We start from the raw sequence: 20118 nt of genomic DNA on the forward strand, positions 1-20118 counted from the left end.
TCCACCCACAACCTCTGGCTTTGATCAGGCAATGAGTGCTGATAGACTTCGCATTATCCAAGACTTCCAGGTTGAAACATAGTCTTGCCAACAAATACCAAGGATGGAGTGGGGATTGTGCAAATGAAATTTCTCCAGTTGTTTGATGTGTTATTAATACAGGACTTACATCCAAAGAGGAGGGAAGGGATAACCACAATTTTGTAGATTTTTAGCTTTGTGGAAATATGGTAGTTGTGTTGACTGAGAATTCTAATATGCAGTTGACTTAATGCCTGGCTGGCCTTGCTGATCCTGGTCTCAGTTGCTTTATCAAAAAATACATTGTTCAAGAATTCATTCCTCAATATTTGAAACTGTTTACATTTATCAGCTGGGTAACCTCACCTGGTTTGGACCATTTTCTGAGATTATTTTTTTTGGGTATGGCTGTTATGATGTTAAAACTACTTGATTCCAAAGGTTAGAGCTGAGCACTAGGTAAACAAGCAGCTATAGTTTCAGAATACTTTAGAAGACCACAACTTGAGAGATGTTGCAATCACTGTTCCCTCTAACTTGCACTTGCGCAGGCAAAAAACAAACACTGCACAGCGTTTTCAAATGCCGCGCAGTGGAGCCGGTGCCTGACAGCTGATATGCCCCTCCCAAGCCCTGCGTGGGCTCTGAGCCTCACTTGGCTTCTCTGGCTCTGTCTGGGGACCACCACCCACCCACCCCTGCCGATATTCTTCCCGGCGCTGGGAAGAAACAGGAAGCAAAACCCCCCAAAACAAACAGGAAACAGGAGGCAGCGGTCAGACGGTCTCGCCACCTGCGCGCAGAAGCAGTGCCCTGGGGAAAAAGCAGTGGTTGTGTCATGCCCATTGCTCGGCTGATGGCGCTGCCTACACCAGAGCTCTCGCCTCGCCCTCTCCACCTTTCCCATAAGTTGACTTGTTGCGACGTAACCTTTGGGCATTCGCGGCAGAGCCTTTCCCACCCCACCCCCACTGAGGCACATGGCGGGGTGCAGACATTTTCCTGAGAGAGAGAAAAGAGAGAAAGAAAGAAAAGAGAAAGAGAGGGAGGGAAAGAGAAGTACAGAGGAAGGAAAGAAAGAAGGAAGGAGAAATGGAGGGAACAAGGAAGGAAGGATGGAAGGAAAGAGAAATAGAGAGAGGAAGGAAGGAAGGAAGTAGAAATTCTCTTTCCATGCCCTTTTGCAAAAGTACAATAAATGCTCATTTTTTATTGTTTCCTGTTCAATTTTGAGATTATTACGAGGACTAAACTAACAGTTGTTAAGTCGTGGACCAAACTGAATAAACTATAACACAAATTTCTGTGCAGTTGCTCTGCCTAATTTTTTTTCCAAGCGAGGTTGCATTCCGGGCGCAACCTCCATATAAACAAGAGTCTAGATTAAAATTACTAGAATGGAACAAAAATAATAGTATGACAGGGTTGTGCAATAAATCACACCTGCATTAATCCCAGACCTGGGAACAAACCAGGCCTTAAGGGCTTTCTAGAATTGTAGGAGAGAAGGAGAAAAAAATTAGTACATGAGTAGCTAACTGCTCTGGTGTGTCCCCTCACACTCCTACCCAACAATTATTTCAGACCACAAAAAATCCAAAGTCCATTGGTTCTATTGTGTGGTGTTATTTGTTTGTTTCAAAATTATGTGGCAGCTCAAAATTTGTAGAATATTTCCAACTTCTCCAGCAGATAATTCCTATGATTGTTCATAGTTCAGCATATTGTTATGTTTCAGCGTGATTTCTTACAATGGATGCAGTATTTTAATGTAGCAGTTGTACATGATAATTGTGCATAATGGTATGATTGATTACTAGTGTTATAATTTTTACAATCAGTCTGGAAAACTGTGTCTAAATGCATGGCATCCTATGTATTAATTGTGTATGGCACATTTCACACCATTGAAATGTGTGAGATCAGATTTTTACATAGTAAAAATCATTTGCAAAAATTTGCATGTTTGCAAATGAATGTTTTTTATTTTTATTATTTTATTATACAAAATATCAGCATATTAAGGGCTTTGAGTGCACTGGTGCTTATATATAGCTTTAACACTTGGCTTACAGGAAAACCTGATGCTTATTAACAGCCTTTAAAGTATCTTGAAAATTTTACTAATACTGTATACTAAAATGCTAACACCCCTGATATAATCTGTTTCCCCCCCCATAAAACTCTTTAATCACAACTGGAAAGTACCTCAAAAAAAAAGGATAATTAACATTGTGGACAGTTTGCTGTTTGCTGAAATCTTATATTGCAAACGGTAATTTTAGAATAATTAGAATAATTTTACACTGTTCTCTTATATTAGCTAAGATTTCTAATTGTTCAAAGTCAGTTACATAACTTTTTTTAAAAAAGGATTAGTTCAATTCACTTTTTAAATACTGTATAGCATACTCTTGAATATTTATGTTATGCTTAATATGAAGAAACATCCAGGAGAAAAGATTCAGAAAATTGAAAATGGGATATAAAATATATATGATCAAAAGCCTATTTCCCTCCCTCCCTCCCTCTTCTCTATCCCCCCCCCATATACACACACCATCTAAATTTGAGCACCCAGAATATTATACTCCCACAAAAATGCTTTCTAAATGAAAAGCACTGAACAATTTGAATATCAACATGTGCAAGAGAAAGAATGAAAATAAAACACCAGGATCCATATAATGTTCTAAAGTTCCAAACTTTATGATTACCGTATTTTTTGGAATGTAAGACCTATCGGAGTATAAGACACACCTAGATTTTAGAGGTGGAAAACAAGGAAAAAAGTATTCTGAACCAAATGGTGTAGTAATAAATTATTTAATAAAATACCAGTGTAGTAAAATACTTTTTACAAACATGTCCACTTTTTACAACCATGTCCACTTTTTACAAACTTCAAATTTGACACTTTAAAGGCTTGTAGACTCCCAGAATTACTCATCCAGTCATGCTAAATGCAATAATTAGAAGGCAAAAACACCTCCTTTTAAAAAAAAAAAGTGGAGTTTTTACCCAGTTTTTCACAAAAATGGTATGGACAAAGGGTCTGCGAAGCCTGCAGAGAACTCCTGGGTGCTGGGGAATGGCAAAACTGCCCCCGTTTTTGTGAAAAACAGGTAATTTGTTTGCCAGGCATTTTTGCATTCCCCAGTCCCAAGGAGCTCTCTGCAATCTTCCCAGACCCTCTGTCCACCCTATTTTTGCAAAAAAAACAAACAAACAACCCTAGCCCATTTTTGGCAAAAACTAGCCCATTTTTGGTGGGGTTGGGGCTTTGGGACAGCAAAAATGGCTGTATTCAGTGCATAATACACACTGACATTTTCATCCTGTTTTAGTGGGGGGAAAGGTGCATCTTATACTCTGAAAAATACAGTAAACAAATGTTTGTCTGGTTGTAGCCAATCTCTTGAAATCTCTACATATCTAACCTATGATAGCAGTCAAATATATCTTTAATTATTGATGAAAACTAGGAAAGTAACTTGAGTTCCCCAAAGTTAATAAGGAAAGCTTGCATGGAAGCCTTAAAAAGCATTGCTTTTACTATACACTTGTACTGTTTCGGTTCTATATGACCCGATTTATTAAAATGTTGATTTTAGCTACTGTAAATATTTTTTTGAATACCTATTTCATTATTAAACTGTATGTGAACATGGTTGATCATAAACAAATGAAAAATGAAATTAAAACTTAGGGGTTTTTTTTTCAGAAAAAGGTAGCATGGGCTGTTTGCAATTATGTTCATTTTATACATAGACTAGGCTGCAAGTTCCAAATTACATCCTTGTTTTTAGAATGGATTTCTTGCATCTGACTAGTTGTCTGGGTACCATGTACTTTTTCAGGTCAATATGACTCGACCTATTCTATATCAGATATTCTTGATATAGCATACCTCATATGACCAGGATTAATTTTTATGATATTGGCCAATCTACCATCATGACTGGGCTGCAAGTTCCAAATTACATCCTTGTTTTTAGAATGGATTTCTTGCATCTGACTAGTTGTCTGGGTACCATGTTCTTCTTCATATTCCACTTACATCACAATCGCAGGGTGCATCTGTATGTGTGTGATGTGGCCCTGAAACAGACCCTGTTCAAATCTGTACTCAGTGCTCATCCATGCAATCAATAAATCACAGCAGTGAGAATGCACCCCCTCTTAAACAATCATTCACTCTCCTTTGTCACAATGGCACATATTAGCTTACTTCATGGCACAGTAATCCAAAATGACTTTATAATGTGCACCCTTTTGAATAATGAGATGAAGTACACAGGAAAACAAATACATTTTGTAGGCAGAAATAATTAGTGATCTGTAAATCTGTTAAGGTCAATACTGATCTCAGGTGTAACAATCAGCACACAGCAAAAAGTAAACCAAAAAACCCTCCACCAAAAACACTCATGGTAAGAACCCCTCAAATGAGGAAAAGTCAATTAATTAAAAGTTACAGACCTGTAAAACTGTTCAGGTCATACTAACCCGAACGGTTTAAGTGTAACAATCAGCGCACAGAAAAAAGTAAAAAAAAAACAAAAACAAACCAAAAACACTCATTGCAAGAACCCCTCAAATGAGGCAAAGCCATTTAATCACAAGTTTCAGATCTGCAGGAAAAAAATCTACAGGGTCTCAAATTTCATCTTGGGTCATATAGACCCAAACAGAATATGTAGGTTTAAAGAATTGCTGCGCTTTCTGCATGCTCTCTTCTGAATTACGTTCCAAGGATGCAGAGTTACATTGCATAGTGTAGTATTAGATTAAAAATAAATTATCAAAAAATTAGGGACTGTGACCAATGGATTATTAGCATACTATAAAGTGCACCTCCTTAGAGTCAAAAGCTTGGGAATGGAACCCCAGACAGATAGCAAACTCCATCTAAAACAAAATTAAATTCTGCACAGGATAATTGACTGCTTACTCCCCTTCCCTCCCCAAAAAATGCAGAATAGTTTGCAAATGTGTCTGTAAATTCAATGAAAGTAACTCGGGTTACTTTATATAAATTCAGACAAAATTCAGACACAATATCTATAGGTTGAACATGATTTAGACAAAATAGACAATGATTTTTTTTGAGGTACTTTGTAGATTTTTTTTGCATTTTTGAAAAAATGTTCACTAAATGTTCTGTTTTTCTTCCCATTTTATTCGATGAACAAACAGAAGTAGATGGTCCCCCTCACTAGATAGAAGACCCACTAGTCCCCGGATTCATATCCAACATGCACCTCCGGAGGATGACAGGTACTAGTCAGCTCCTCCTAGCTGAAAAGTAGATTGCTGAATGATGGACATCAAGTAGGAACAGCATGCATTTAAAGTTTCAGCTTCCAGGATCCCAATTTTTCAACTTTATGAGAGGTTATCCTTGAACTTCATTCAGTGATTATAAATCAACTTTTAAGTCAGTGCTAGTCCATATGTTGAACTGCATATTTTGTGATGAACTCAACTCTATCATTGGAGAAAGTAAAACTGGTTATGATTTATTTAGGCTCTCCTATGCATCAATATAGAGGGATAATATATATAAGGGAAATGAAGAAGAAGGGCGATAAAGGAGTCAGAATCTTTAGTCGATGAGGGATACATTTCCCTTACACTTTGAGATTAAACATACAAAATAGGTATTTGAGCTATTAGAGAAAATTTTGCTCCTTTGTCTTTAATCTCTTACGATTCTTCACAATAGTTGTGTCCTATTCTGCAGCAAGAGCATCACTACAATGATGCTTTTATTTTGTGCTTTATAATACATTGAAAGAAGAATCTCATGCATATCTTAGTTCCATTGAATTCTATGAAATTTGTTCCCCAACAATTAGACATAAAGCTGATCCCTTAAGCTACTCTACAGGTCAATTTATTAGGAATAAACTAATTTAGTAATGAGACTTACATCTGTGTTAAAATCATCTAGGATTACATTGTAATATATGGAATTCAACCTCTTTCTACAAGGGATTGTAGCTCTGGAAAGTTTGACATGCTGAAACTTAATGAAATCAGTGATTTAAGGCTTCCTAACACCAGGCCAAATTATGCCCTATCTTCACAATTCATAATTCAGTTCATAATGTGAATTTGTGTAATAGTATATTTATAATTTGTTTCTTTATAAAATTTGTGGTGGCAGACATTCTGAACAAGGCAACTACAAAGTCCAGTGCTTTGGATTTCTCTTTATATGCTGATTTACCAAATGTGATATATGTAAATACCATCTATCTATTTATTTATTTATTTATTTATTTGTTGTTGTTGTATTATGATTTTATTCTTTGAATCTTGATGCTGCAACATTCTTGGATAATAAAACTTTTTTTTGTGTGTGTTGTCCCTTAAAGCAAATTTCTCTTTTGAATTGGGCAGCCAATTTAGATATTCAGATAATCTTTATTTTCAACTCTTCTCAATATCTGATTCTGGATTATAAATAGAATTATGGCTGCAAAAATCCATGTGAACACCAAACAGCAGAGAAGAAGCACTATTTTCTCTTATCTTTTTGCTGCAAATTATTTCTTGACTGAATATTTATAGCCCAAATCTGATAATTCACATTATAAATGATAGCATTTACACCTCTGTCATCAGCACATCCTTGTGCCAATAAATATGGTCTAAATGCTTTGAGGATTCTTTGAAACAAATTTCTGTGTATATGCAAGAAGAAGAGCAAAGGCAAGTCTTGTTGAATGAAAGAGGTGTCATCCTTTCCAGACATTTGAGATTGTGATTCCCAGAAAATGTATTCATTGCATATCTCTGTTTCTGGGTATTATTAATTGTAGTAAGCCTTTGTTTAACTCTCCATGAAACATCAGTAAGGCTGATGTTTACACAAGTATTATTTAATAAAATTATATTTAAATAATATTTACCTGAATTGAAAATATAAAATCTTTACTATCTCAAGTTAATCCTTGAATATTTTCATTATCAAAATACTGCAGGTATTGAAATGTAATTTTTTTAAAATCCTAAGAAGTCCTCTTTTCTTATTAAATGATTAGTGTAGAAGTGTATAGGATTCATGTTACAGATAAAATATTTTTTGTGGAAATTTTTGTGTTCACTTATTCTTTCGAAAGTTAATTATCATTTCATTCAATGTCAAAGCATCAAAATTTTAGTTAGTTTTTGAGAAGCAAAACCAAATAAAATTAGTAGGTTTAAGTGTATGTGTGGCAGAGTTTAAAAATCCAAACCAAAAATTAAAAACTGTTCAGTTTTGATATTGGCCAGGTTATACACAATCAGGTAAAAAAATACTAGCTGTGCCCCTAGTTAAGCATTTAGCTACAGAAAAGGAACTTAATTTCTTCTTATATATTGAATGAGAACTTTTTTTACGTGGTATAATCCTATTGTGGATCAACCAGTTTTGTAACAGTTGAAAAAATATTTGCTTATAAGAATCGGTATAGAAAGTAAATAGCCATACCGCAATCTAAACTCCAAGAATGTTTTCTTTTCAGCTGTTGGTCTACAAGAAAAGTATTGGGATCCATTGTTAGAATTTAGGTATGTGTGTATGCAACAATTTAGAATATGTATCTCAGCATAGAATAACTCTAACGAAAAAGTTCACTACTATCTTGCCAACCTTTGCTTTCTGCTAAATAAATGCACGGTATTGTTTTGATTGAATTGGTATTGCTAAAAGAAATTATTTTTGTGGCAATATAAGAGAAAATTCAAGAAGGCTGTCAGAACAAATACATAGATTTTTAAAAGCCCCTCACAAAAGTACACTCATGTACAGCTCTTGAGAGAGCATTCTCCAGCAGAGATGGGGAGATGTCAGGAGATTATGTAAAGTTTTGGAAATCATTTAGAAAAGATTGTTTGGGATGTATGTAAGTTCAAATCAGACATCTTTCTGCAATGTTTTAAAGCTGCTATGTCTTCTCCCAGGATCAGAATGTATATATTTAACAAAATTCATATGGGTGCTAAATTCATAACTCTCTGCACTCCAAATGGCCTTTTTCCAAATTATTTCTAAATTCCTGCATATTCTTTGGTGTTGTTGCTGAGAATATGTTTGTCTTTAGTGTTTATTATTGGGTTTTGTTTTATTTTATAGCAGGTATATCACTTTCTTAAGGAGAACATAGAAATGTTGCTGGGTGTAATAGTGGAATGCTCTTGTCATTTAAATATCTTGATTGCATGTCTCCATCTTCACTGCATGTGACCATCTTTCTGTTTCTATCTGTTTCTATCCATTCTGTTCAACTTTCACTTCCATGTTTCCAAAACTTGTGAAGAACAACACTGCCGGAGTCTTGCAATCCAAAACAAGACAGTTTAAACTTCCTAAGTGCTAATCCAGAAGAAATACAGAGGTATCCTTGCTAAAGTTATCTTGCAGCTCCACATGTATAATACATGAAATTAAATACTAAAATCTTAGTTTATAACCTACCTCTGCTATGTTATATCGTCATTTTTTACATCTTTGAAGAATGTTCTACTGCTTGATGTGTATGTTGTGTGTGTGTGTGTGTGTGTGTGTGTGTTTCATTGAGTTACTCTTAAATATCTTCATAATTGTATTGGATGCCCTTTCTGATCAGAGTATTTAAGATTTGCACTTTGACCAAATCTTTAAAGGACACTGAGAGTTTATGGACCATAGTTGCTTTTAGTTCTTTATCATCAAAACATTAAACTATTATATATAAGATGCTCTTCTATTAACAGTGTATAACAGAAGGGGTGAGAAGGTCATTGACACTGCCTAAAAAACCTTGCTGCAGATATTTAAGAATTAGAAAAATGCATAGCAGATCGCATATCTAAACAATGTCTACAGATCTTTCAAGAAGGGCTTGTGAAAGACAATGCAACAAGCAAAAGAATCATGAAAAAGTTTAGACCAAAGATGTCTCAAGACCAATGAAATGTAACAGAAAATGGAATAAGAGTGAGGACATGTTACTCTTGGTACTAGACTGGAATGAAAAGCAAAGTTAATAGTTGGCCTGTAATGATGTTACTGTATTTTAGTCCCCTATTTCAATGCATACAGAAGATCTCAATTAGCCAGCTATTCAATGGATGTTCCTTTGATCACAGTAGATCAAACTTCTCTAATTTCTTTTTCAAGACCATGTTGATAGTGGATTGCAGGCTTGGGTTGTTTTTATTGTGATTTAAGAATAAAAATGTTTTCACCTAATTTATTCTCAGCTGCCATGTTGCTTTGAGTACCAGGGGTCAGTGAAAAATACATAGGATGCAATACTTTTAAACAACTCAACATGAACATGAGCAACTCCTATTCCCCCACTCTTTCTCTTACTTTCTTTTTTCAGATTCTGAAATCAGCCTATGTATAATCTCAGCATTTCTTAAAAACAGCCACAGGGCACGAGATGTTGACAGTTTAATAAAACAAGAACCCAGCTTGGTTGTGATCAGATGGCTTGATTCAATCTGAATTTAACATTCAAATGTAACATTCATATATTCTTATTGTTAAGTTGTGTAAGCTATAACCAAAGTATATAATAGGTCTCACAATTACCACATGCAAATGTGTTTTCTATAGCTTGCCAGTATATAATTCAATTCACACCTATCCAAGTTTATTAGGAATGTTTTTATTATGATAGTTAAATTGTACTATTTTCTTTTATGCTGCATACAAGTATAATACAAGAGCATCTTTCTGAATTTTAACCCAGGAGAATTTTGCTTCTCTACCAGATCCTTAATGTTGGATTTTAACCAGTAATGGAAGTTTTCCATGGGATCAATTTTGGAATTACTTAGCACTTTAGAAATATTTGGCCTGGTTAGCATTACTTATACCAAAGAAATTGAATTAAAATAATGGATTAAAATGGTATTTTTTTCTAAAGTCCATTATTACTAGCCATTCAGAAAAATCTAAATTTCCTACTTCCATTTGCAAGAAATCAAGCTAAATCTTTGTGATTTTCTATTTTCTAGATTGCTTGCTTCTCTTTTTCATTTTTTTTGACATCTCATTCCACAGGCATCCCAGAAAGGTGGAAAGATATAGCACCCAAAAACAGATTAGAAAAAGCTCTGCATCAGAAACAGAAAGGTAAGATGGAATGTGCCTTGATCAGTTTGGTGATGTTATTGTCATTATGCACATGTCATGCTGATCTTTGGTCATAAGAAAAACTTTTTGTCAATATGATTATGCGCATGCCATAATCTTAAATACGTAAAGCCTTTTAAAGACATTCTACTAAATTCACAAGCTTTAAATTTATCTAATTTGGAGATCCAGCTCTGCAATGTGGTCTGCTCATGACAAGGAATCATGGAATCTTGAAGTACAATTGGTATATAATCTCTTCGTCGCAGCAAAGCACAGTAATTTCGATCTTATAGTAATGATATAATAACTATATAATGAAAGACAGCAGGAAGCTTGAGAATGCTAAGAATTGGTTGCATTAGTGACTTTGCATCATTGGGTAGCACTTCTGTTCAAGCAAAATGAAATTTCTTTTTTCATTTCCATTCTCTTTAAAGTTGAAATGGTATTTGCTCTGTCAAAGCAAACCAGTTAAAGCAGTGGTTCTCAACCTTTCTAATGCCACAACCCCTTAATACAGTTCCTCATGTTGTGATGACCCCCAACCATAAGTCTAGTACCAATTCTCCCAACAGAGCTTTAATCTGATTGGCAGGAAGGTCAGAGGGACACTCCCATTGTAAATGCCTGATTGGTCGGATTGTAAAAATATGTTCCAAGGCGGCAGAATAGAGGCTTTAGTTCCTAACACCCTGGGAAATTTGTCTTTTCCCAAGGTATTAGGCGACCCCTGTGAAACAGTTATTCAATCCCCAAAGGGGTCCCGACCTCCAGGTTGAGAACCACTGAACAGGTGACCATCTGGACCAGCATTGGTTTGATGGCTGTCTGAGCTGTCTCAAACACATCTGTGCCACAGTCGCTCAGTAAGAGAGCTCGTTTGCAGTTGTCCAATAGCCCAAGGAGGTTGTTGACTCCATGAAGCATTCAAAGTGAGTCATTTAGTTGTCCCAATGATCCTCAGCTGGGCTGAATGATTCAGCAGTCTGTTTGTCTTTCTTTCTTTCTTTCTTTCTTTCTTTATTTATTTATTTATTTATTTATTTATTTATTTATTTATTTATTTATTACTTTATATGCCACCCCTCTCTGAGGACATGACTGAGTAAGCGCTTTATAAAAGCCATTTGTCATGTCAGCTGAGTTGGCGCTTTATAAAGGCCATTTGTCAAAGACTTACTGCCCTAGGCTAGATTGCGAGATTGACAGCTTGTTTCTGGCCTATCTGCCTTCCAATCCCACTTTTGTCGCCAGTGTTAAATAGGGTGAATGGAAGAGGCAGATAGTAGTGGCTTCAAACCAACAGCTCTTTATTTGGCATCTATTTACAATCCAGCAAAGGTTCTGTTTGACTGCCAGCTCTTTTAAAGGGAGCTGCCAGACAATCTAGCCAATCAGCAGTCAGTATTTTCCCTCCAGAATGGAAGACCTGACTGAAGCCTATGTGCTTTAGTCTGAGAATGTAACACACTTAGTCTGATAAGATTAATCTTTTAAAAAAATCATGAAGACTTGTATTGACCATTGTGTTATTTCAAGGGTGTTACTGTTGCAATTTTTCCCATAGGAATCAGTGTAAAAGGAAATAATGTGTGCAGACCCATCCCAAAACTCACTGTTTTCTTCCCCCCGCTTGCCGGCACCGCAGGGATGCTCTGCCTCCAGACTTCCGTTGCTTTCCTCTTTGCTTCCCCCCGCTGAATGACAGGTGCTTTGGACGGGTGGCAAGCACGAAATGCTGGGATTCCCAGTGGGGGAAAGCAAAGGGGAATCTCTGTAGCAGAATGACAGGTGCTTCAGCCAGCAACAGAAGTCCGAAGGCGGAGCATCCCAACGGCGCCAGCTCAGGTTCGTAAGTGGAAAATAGTTTGTGAGGTAAAAAAATCTTATACACCCAGTTCGTATCTCAAAAAGTTTGTCAGTAGAGGCGTTCGTAAGTAGAGGTACCACTATATTCTAATATCAGATTCAATACCTAGTTCCTGGAGGTTCAGTGCCAACTTCTCTATTTGTTTTTTAAATATTTTAATTAAGAATTACAAATAGAAAGCATAAAACCTAATACAAAACTATACAAATATAGGAATATAAAAAGAAAAATATATTTTAAAAAGGAACAAAAGTGTAGCAAAGACTCATCATTTGTTCTTTATCAGCAAAAGCCAAGTAAGGGAAACCAGGTATAACTAATTTTCTAAGCCAATCCTGTATTCCTTCCCTAAACTTTTAACAATGTTAATTTTTAACCCCCTCGAATATAAGAACCTGTTTCCTATTCATTATACATCCAGTAAGTAAAAATTGTCCTTTTATGATTACTTTTCATAAACTCTTTATCCAAATCATGGTTTAATAATTGTATATCACTTTTAACCAGTGAACCATTTTATTTATTTATTTATGAAATTTATATGCTGCCCAACTCCAATTGGCAGCTCACAATAATAACAATAATTAAAATATAGTCTAAAAATATGGGTTACAATAACAACAACAGTAAAAACAATATAAAAATGCATTAATAACCCTTAAAAACCATACATACTCTCAATCATTCATGGTCCCAGGCCCGCTGGAAAAGCCAGGTCTTGATGGATTTCCAGAAGACAGGTAGGGAAGGGGTAATGCGGATCTCCAGAGGCAGTTGGTTCCAAAGCATTGGAGCCACCACCAGCACTATTTGGCGGGTGGGACCTGGAGAAGTCCAACTCTGTGGGCCCTTATTGGCCACTGGGAGGCATGAGGTAGAAGGTGATTCATCAGTTTTGTGTATACAGTGAACCCTCGAGTTTCGCGTCCTCAAGTATCGCGAAAGGGCTATTTCGCGAGTTTTCAACCCGGAAGTAAACTCCACCATCTGCGCATGCGTGCCCTTCCACGCATGCGTAGATGGTGGAGTTTCCCCGCCGGGCAGAGGCTTCCCTGGGTCTTCCCCCTTCCCCCAGAGGCTTCCCTGGGACACCCCAGCTCCGCTCCCCAGCTGGGAAGCGGCCCCAGCAACAGCGTGGGCGGGCGGGCGGTGCCCGCGCGCTTGGGGACATCCCAGCTCCGCTCCCCAGCTGGGAAGCGGAGCTAGGGAGTCCCCACCGCGCGCGCGTTGCTGGGGAAAGCGCGCGCATTTGGGACATCCCAGCTCCGCTCCCCAGCTGGGAAGCGGATCTAGGGAGTCCCCACCGCGCGCGCGTTGCTGGGGAAAGCGCGCGCGCTTGGGGACATCCCAGCTCCGCTCCCCAGCTGGGAAGCGGATCTAGGGAGTCCCCACCGCACGCGGGTTGCTGGGGAAAGCGCGCGCGCTTGGGGACATCCCAGCTCCGCTCCCCAGCTGGGAAGCGGAGCTAGGGAGTCCCCACCGCGCGCGCGTTGCTGGGGAAAGCGCGCGCGCTTGGGGACATCCCAGCTCCGCTCCCCAGCTGGGAAGCGGATCTAGGGAGTCCCCACCGCGCGCGCGTTGCTGGGGAAAGCGCGCGCGCTTGGGGACATCCCAGCTCCGCTCCCCAGCTGGGAAGCGGAGCTAGGGAGTCCCCAAGCGCGCGCGCACCCCAGGCGCGAGCAACGGGGTGGGCGGGCAAAGGGCGGGCGGCAGTGGAAGCAAAAACACCATCTGCGCACGCGCAGATGGTGTTTTTACTTCCGCACCGCTATTTCGCTAAAAATCGATCATCACGTGGGGTCCTGGAACGGAACCCTCGCGATGATCGAGGGTTCACTGTATATCCAAAACATCTCCATATTTGTGTCTTTATTTGACACATTTAAATGTATATTCAACTTAATTTCAAAGTTATCCATTGTTGCTTGTTCTTCTTTTGCAACTTTATTGATGCAGGGTCTATCTAACATACCAAGTAATTTTGAAGATCAAAATGCAAAAAACATTCATCAGAGATTGAATTTCATTGTTTCTTAATGACATGAATTTATTGTCCTCAAACTCCCTTTAATGTCACCCAAACAATCACCTGTTTGTGTGAGAAGAATTCTTTAAATTAATTCAAAACTATAATTCCAATTCCATCTGAATACTTAATCTATTGTTAACTTTCTGCAATCCACATTCTAAGCATCCTTTTATTGTTTAATCCAACACAATAATATCTCCTAGAACTTTAAACAGCATATTTGAAACATTTTTTCCAAGGAAAAAGCAATTCACCTGACGTAAACAGTAAAACCTTGCTGGTTTCAAGAGTATTGATATTTACAATATAATTTTAAAAAACATTAGAAAGCATTGAAGAAATTAGATTGGGCCATGCTTTTTATCCCTTGAAAGTCTGCATTATAGCTATGAGCTTTATGGTAGCCCTCAACTCCCAGCCACTCAACTCATAACTCAATTGCAATTTACTTGCAGTCTACTCACAAGGATTAACAGTCTGGAATTGTGTATTATCTCAAAGATCTCTCCTTTCATATATTTTCCTCATAAATGCAGTACCAACCAGACACAGTGCTTATTGGAATTGCCTCCAGCTTCTCTATTTTTTATTAGGTTGCTGTTAAATATACTACACAAGATTTGTTTCTGCCTCACAGATGTGAACCACGATACCTAATGTCTTATTACATCCTTTGCTCAGTCTATCTTCATTCACTTAATTATTTATATCGTACAAAGGAATTAGTAATTAAAATCTGCTTCTGTTTTATCTTCCCATTATTCTGAGGCACAGTGGATTCTTAATGAAATTTTTTGGAATGTTGCAATACCTCAGTGCAAAACCCTGATTCAATAAAGGACATGTCCTTACATTATACATCAGCTTCAACCACAACAACACAAGAGCACACAACAGATTTAAACTCAATATTAACCGCTCCAAACTTGACTGTAAAAAATATGACTTCAGTAACCGAGTTGTCAAAGCGTTGAACTCATTACCGGACTCCGTAGTGTCATCCCCAAACCCCCAACACTTTACCCTTAGATTATCTACGGTTGACCTATCCAGATTCCTAAGAGGTCAGTAAGCGGCGAGTACAAGTGCACTCTAGTGCCTTCCGTCCCCTGTCCTATTGCTCTCCTATATCTCCTATACCTTTCTTCTATTTCTATATCTCTTCTTCTATTCTTTCATTGATATGTTCTATTACTATATCCTCTTTTCTATTATTTCTTAGATATATTTTACTATGACTATCTCCTCTATAACCTTCATCATGTATTTTACTATGTGAATATAGATATATACCCACTAAAACCCTCATTGTGTATTGGACAAAATAAATAAATAAAATAAAATAATAAATAAATAAATTATGAATTCCCCTCATTCCAGATGCAGAGAAAATTCTATTTTTCTTATAACTAAGGTTGGCACACTGAGAGGGAAGAATACATGGTCTGTCAGGAATGATTGGAGAAGTAGTTTTTTTTATTCATATATCAGAAGAAGCAAATGGTAGTTTTTGATTATACTTTCAGCTCCATTTAAAGAGTCATATTTTTTTGGTAATTTCTCTGTAGTATTTTCTATTATTGTTTAAAATGATCTGGGTTATTTTTATGCAGTTTCCTAATAACGCCACACTGTGAATTGCAATATTAAGATAATCATGTCAATGATTTCAAAACAGGAAATGTAGAAACGATAAAAGCAGTTGAAAGAATATCCTGGAATCCTATTCTGAAAGATTCCTCACAATGGTGATGTGTGAACACGATCTGTCATTCTGTTTATAAAAGGGTTGACCTATGTATATAATAATACTACTAATTCCACAAAATTGTCAAATGCTTACCATTTTATTGATAGTTTTACTGATTCACAGATTTTATAATAGAGATTTTATAGATTTTATGTGTTAGCAAATACTTCAGAAGAAAAGGATTTAGGGGTAGTGATTTCTGACAGTCTCAAAATGGGTGAACAGTGCAGTCAGGCGGTAGGAAAAGCAAGTAGGATGCTTGGCTGCATAGCTAGAGGTATAACAAGCAGGAAGAGGGAGATTATGATCCCGCTATATAGAATGCTGGTGAGACCACATTTGGAATACTGTGTTCAGTTCTGGAGACCTCACCTACAAAAAGATATTGACAAAATTGAACGGGTCCAAAGACGGGCTACAAGAATGGTGGAAGGTCTTAAGCATAAAACTTATCAGGAAAGACTTAATGAACTCAATCTGTATAGTCTGGAGGACAGAAGGAAAAGGGGGGACATGATCGAAACATTTAAATATGTTAAAGGGTTAAATAAGGTCCAGGAGGGAAGTGTTTTTAATAGGAAAATGAACACAAGAACAAGGGGACACAATCTGAAGTTAGTTGGGGGAAACATCAAAAGCAACATGAGAAAATATTATTTTACTGAAAGAGTAGTAGATCCTTGGAACAAAGTTCCAGCAGACGTAGATAAATCCACAGTAACTGAATTTAAACATGCCTGGGATAAACATATATCCATCCTAAGATAAAATACAGAAATTAGTATAAGGGCAGACTAGATGGACCATGAGGTCTTTTTCTGCCGTCAGACTTCTATGTTTCTATGTTTCTAAATAACTCAAGGCAGCGAACATATCCAAAACGCCTTCCTCCTCCTATTTTCCCTAAAACCACAATCCTGTGAAATGGGTTGGGCTGAGAGAGAGAAAGAGACTGGCCCAAAGTCAACCAGCTGGCTTTCATGGTTAAGATAGTTAAGGTCCCACTTTCTAGCCTGATACTTTAACCACTAGACCTCTTATATTAAGAACATAAATAATAAGATAGTTTGTCTCTATTTTCTTCTTGATACTTTAACTTTTTTTTTGTATTTCTAATATCTCATTGATTTGGTTGTGTGAGAGAGATCATATTTAATGTTAATTTCTCTCACCCCCACCTCCTGCAGAATACGCCAACCGGGAAGTCCCATGCAGTCATCTCCAGCAGATACATCCTTCAACCGTAAGGGGAGACAGCTTCCACAAGTTCCCATTAGGAGTGGCAGTACAGAGCAAGGTATCAAAAAACTAGTTTGCAGTTTGGAAGTCTTAACTCTGTTTTCCTCTTCCTTTCTCTTCTTGTTTTTTAAAAACCTTTTGGATCTTGCTTAATAAACTCTTCAGGTTTTTATTGTTTTCCACTGTTAGAGCAGAACAATATTAAAACATGTATTGTGAATTGTATGGATGATTTTAAAAAGGCTCGTGTTTATTTGTGCAGATACATATCAATTACTGGTGTGTTTATTTATTCTTTAAGGGGGGAATAATGCTGGGAGATCATCATTCTATTTATTGACATGTCTTGAATTTTGTTTTGCTTTGTTAGCTGAAGCTAATGAATGGCAATTTGCTGACAGGAATGTGAACAAGGTTAATAAAATCCCTTTCTGAGCATGTCAAAATCCAATGAAAATATGGGGAAAATGTATTACTGGGAACTTTAGAAGAAAGAGTGTTGTCCACTAGTCCACTCCATAACAACATAGTTACTGCATTACAAAACTATACAACTTTCTTGTGAAAATCCACAGCTGTTAGGTTTGAATTAGAAATCATACACAAAGCATTAATACAATTTATTTTTTTTGCATTATGTTTCAAAACTGAAAAAAACCCAGCTTTTAGATTTTTCCTTTTTTATATTATACTAGTATATTTTTAGAAAATAATAATATTTAGATATTATCCTTTGCTGCCATTTATAATATGTGAACTGAATTTCCTAATGAAAAATAAATTGGAGACCTCATTGAAGAATTGTTAAATGCAATATGCACCAGATCAATACGTGGTTTCCTATCAATTTGTCATTTTGTTTTAGGATTTGGTATATACTATACATGTGCCTCCTAATTTGTATTGTTATTATTTAATATCTCTCTTTTTAAATAAACAGTATGGTTTTATTAATACAGTTCTTTGTTCGTCCACTTGTGCTTTTTTAGAGTATCAAAATGTGAAACTGTGCCAATTTCCAGCTCCCATTTTTTTAGGAGGAGAGAGTAACTTTTTTGTTGGTATTTGTATATAATTTTTCTTTTAGTGAAAAATCATACTTATATACTATGCATTATATAATTCATATTGTAAGAAACATTTCCTAAATAGCAGTTGTCCATGCAATTTCTCCTTACAAACATTGTGTCATCAAATTTATGCTTACAGGATTTTGTTGGTTGGGAATCAATCAATTTCAAACTATTAAGAATGGAAAATTTGAGCAATTTCAATAAAATAGGAAAAAAGGCTTCCTAACATGATTGCTCTTATACTTCAGTACACTGGATTTCACTTGTTCTCAGAGCTGACTTGTTCTTCTTCACGTTGCTAAAAGTTTAATGTGAATAGATTTTTTTCCCTGGTTAGTTTCTGAAAGCACTAATCAATTTATTATATTAAAAGGTGCCATATCTACATAGCTGACATTCAGGGTGAGTCCTTATATCTGCCTAGTACATTTCCTTTCCTTTTTTTTTTGCACCTTATGCAGTGCTGTCACTTTAAATATAATAAAGAAATGCAGTTTTTAGATGGCTTGAAAAAATGTTTTGACTTTAGAATTTTGCCCAAATTATGTCATGTACTATTTTTGTCCAGTTGCAAATGTAAAATGGACAATGATACGGCTTTGGCTATTTTACAAAAAAGATTGTTTCTTGGAACAAAGCTAACTTCTAACTGGTTAACTCTTGACAATGAACAGAAATTGATTTCTATCATTTAGAATGTCTGTTACTTTTACAAATGGGATGGGATCAAAATAGATCAGTATTTTTTGCACTAAGGAAGAGAACTTAATAGTAGCCTAAGAAATGTACAGTATGATAATTCATAGATGATAATGGATACTTTTCTTGCAAACACCTAAATTGTAGCAGAATTTAGCAAATTATTCTGTATGGCATCTAGTCTTGTTTGTCTGTAGCATATTGAAATATTTCTGTATTCTTGGAACCAATATCAAGGATTTTTTAATGCTTAGAAAAATAATGAGAAATCAGAAAAATTACAGAGCATTACAAAATATAACCGATTACAGAGAAACAGGTCCAATGAAAATATGCAATTACAATTATGTGATTTGCTTTTGTTGATTTCCTGATTATTGTGAATCTATTGATTAATGATGGTTATAATTGTGATATATATACCAGTTTATAAATTTCATTAATTTTAGTGGAATGGGGTTGTCAGTATCATGTTTGGATGACAGCCAATGTCTTATCATGGCATTTCAAATACTGTATACCACTTTTCTCTAAAATGACTGAATCTAATTAAAATTTATATATCGACTGAATTTTCAGTTCTCTATGTGGATAATACATTATCATAACATTTGATGTAATGCATCTTATCTATTAAAATTTTAAAACATGTTCACCATGCATGAATTGACACTTTTCATTAGAGCAGATAGTTTTGTTCTTCAAAAAGAAGAAAAATGTTTTGTTGCAGGAAATCATATGCCAGCAAGGGAAGAATTAGGACTGTTGTATACTATATCATTTCAGATCTGCAAACATCTGGTGTTTGCAGGATTTAGAATATGTATATTTCTGAAAATGCAGGGTTGTTTGTTTTTTTCATAAGAAATGTTGCAGACTGGGTCTCATCTTTATTTCTGAGTTTCCAAGTGAAAATGTGCCATTGAGGGAATTGTATTGTTTCTTATGTCTGAAAATAGTATCATATTTGTTTCATTTTTTTCAGAATTGAATGTTGTTGTTTCATTTAATAAAGAATATCCATCTATTATTAAGACAACCAATTACCAAAAAGACATACGGTATATCAAGTGTGAACATGTGCGAACATGTGCATTCTAACTGTGTACATTTTATGCTAAAACTTTCATTTGTATGTACATTTTTGTGGTATTCTGCTCATTTATATCTTAAGAATAGTTTATTCAGCTTCAAAAGACAAAACCTAGAATTGTTATATATGTGGAGTCCTTAGTGCTCTCTGAGCTTGGTTGTTTGCTTGAATATCTTTCATTAACTACCTAGGTAATCATCAGTGCCTAGGAGCTTAACAAT

General features: G+C 36.2%; 1 protein-coding gene across 3 annotated transcripts in view; it reads left to right on the forward strand.

Annotated features, from left to right (window-relative positions):
• RIMS1 (regulating synaptic membrane exocytosis 1) overlaps positions 1-20118 on the forward strand; it is a 342317-nt gene that overhangs the window by 253655 nt on the left and 68544 nt on the right. For 2 of the 3 annotated variants that reach the window (XM_070733057.1, XM_070733055.1), the window contains 4 exons: positions 5221-5301; positions 8334-8411; positions 10070-10141; positions 16981-17090. In XM_070733057.1, coding sequence (XP_070589158.1) covers positions 5221-5301; positions 8334-8411; positions 10070-10141; positions 16981-17090 — 341 coding nt within the window. The remainder of the gene's footprint in view (positions 1-5220; positions 5302-8333; positions 8412-10069; positions 10142-16980; positions 17091-20118) is intronic. The other variant, XM_070733056.1, reaches the window with a different exon arrangement.

Source organism: Erythrolamprus reginae, chromosome 1 (assembly GCF_031021105.1).
Source record: "Erythrolamprus reginae isolate rEryReg1 chromosome 1, rEryReg1.hap1, whole genome shotgun sequence".
Taxonomy (NCBI): domain Eukaryota; kingdom Metazoa; phylum Chordata; class Lepidosauria; order Squamata; family Dipsadidae; genus Erythrolamprus; species Erythrolamprus reginae.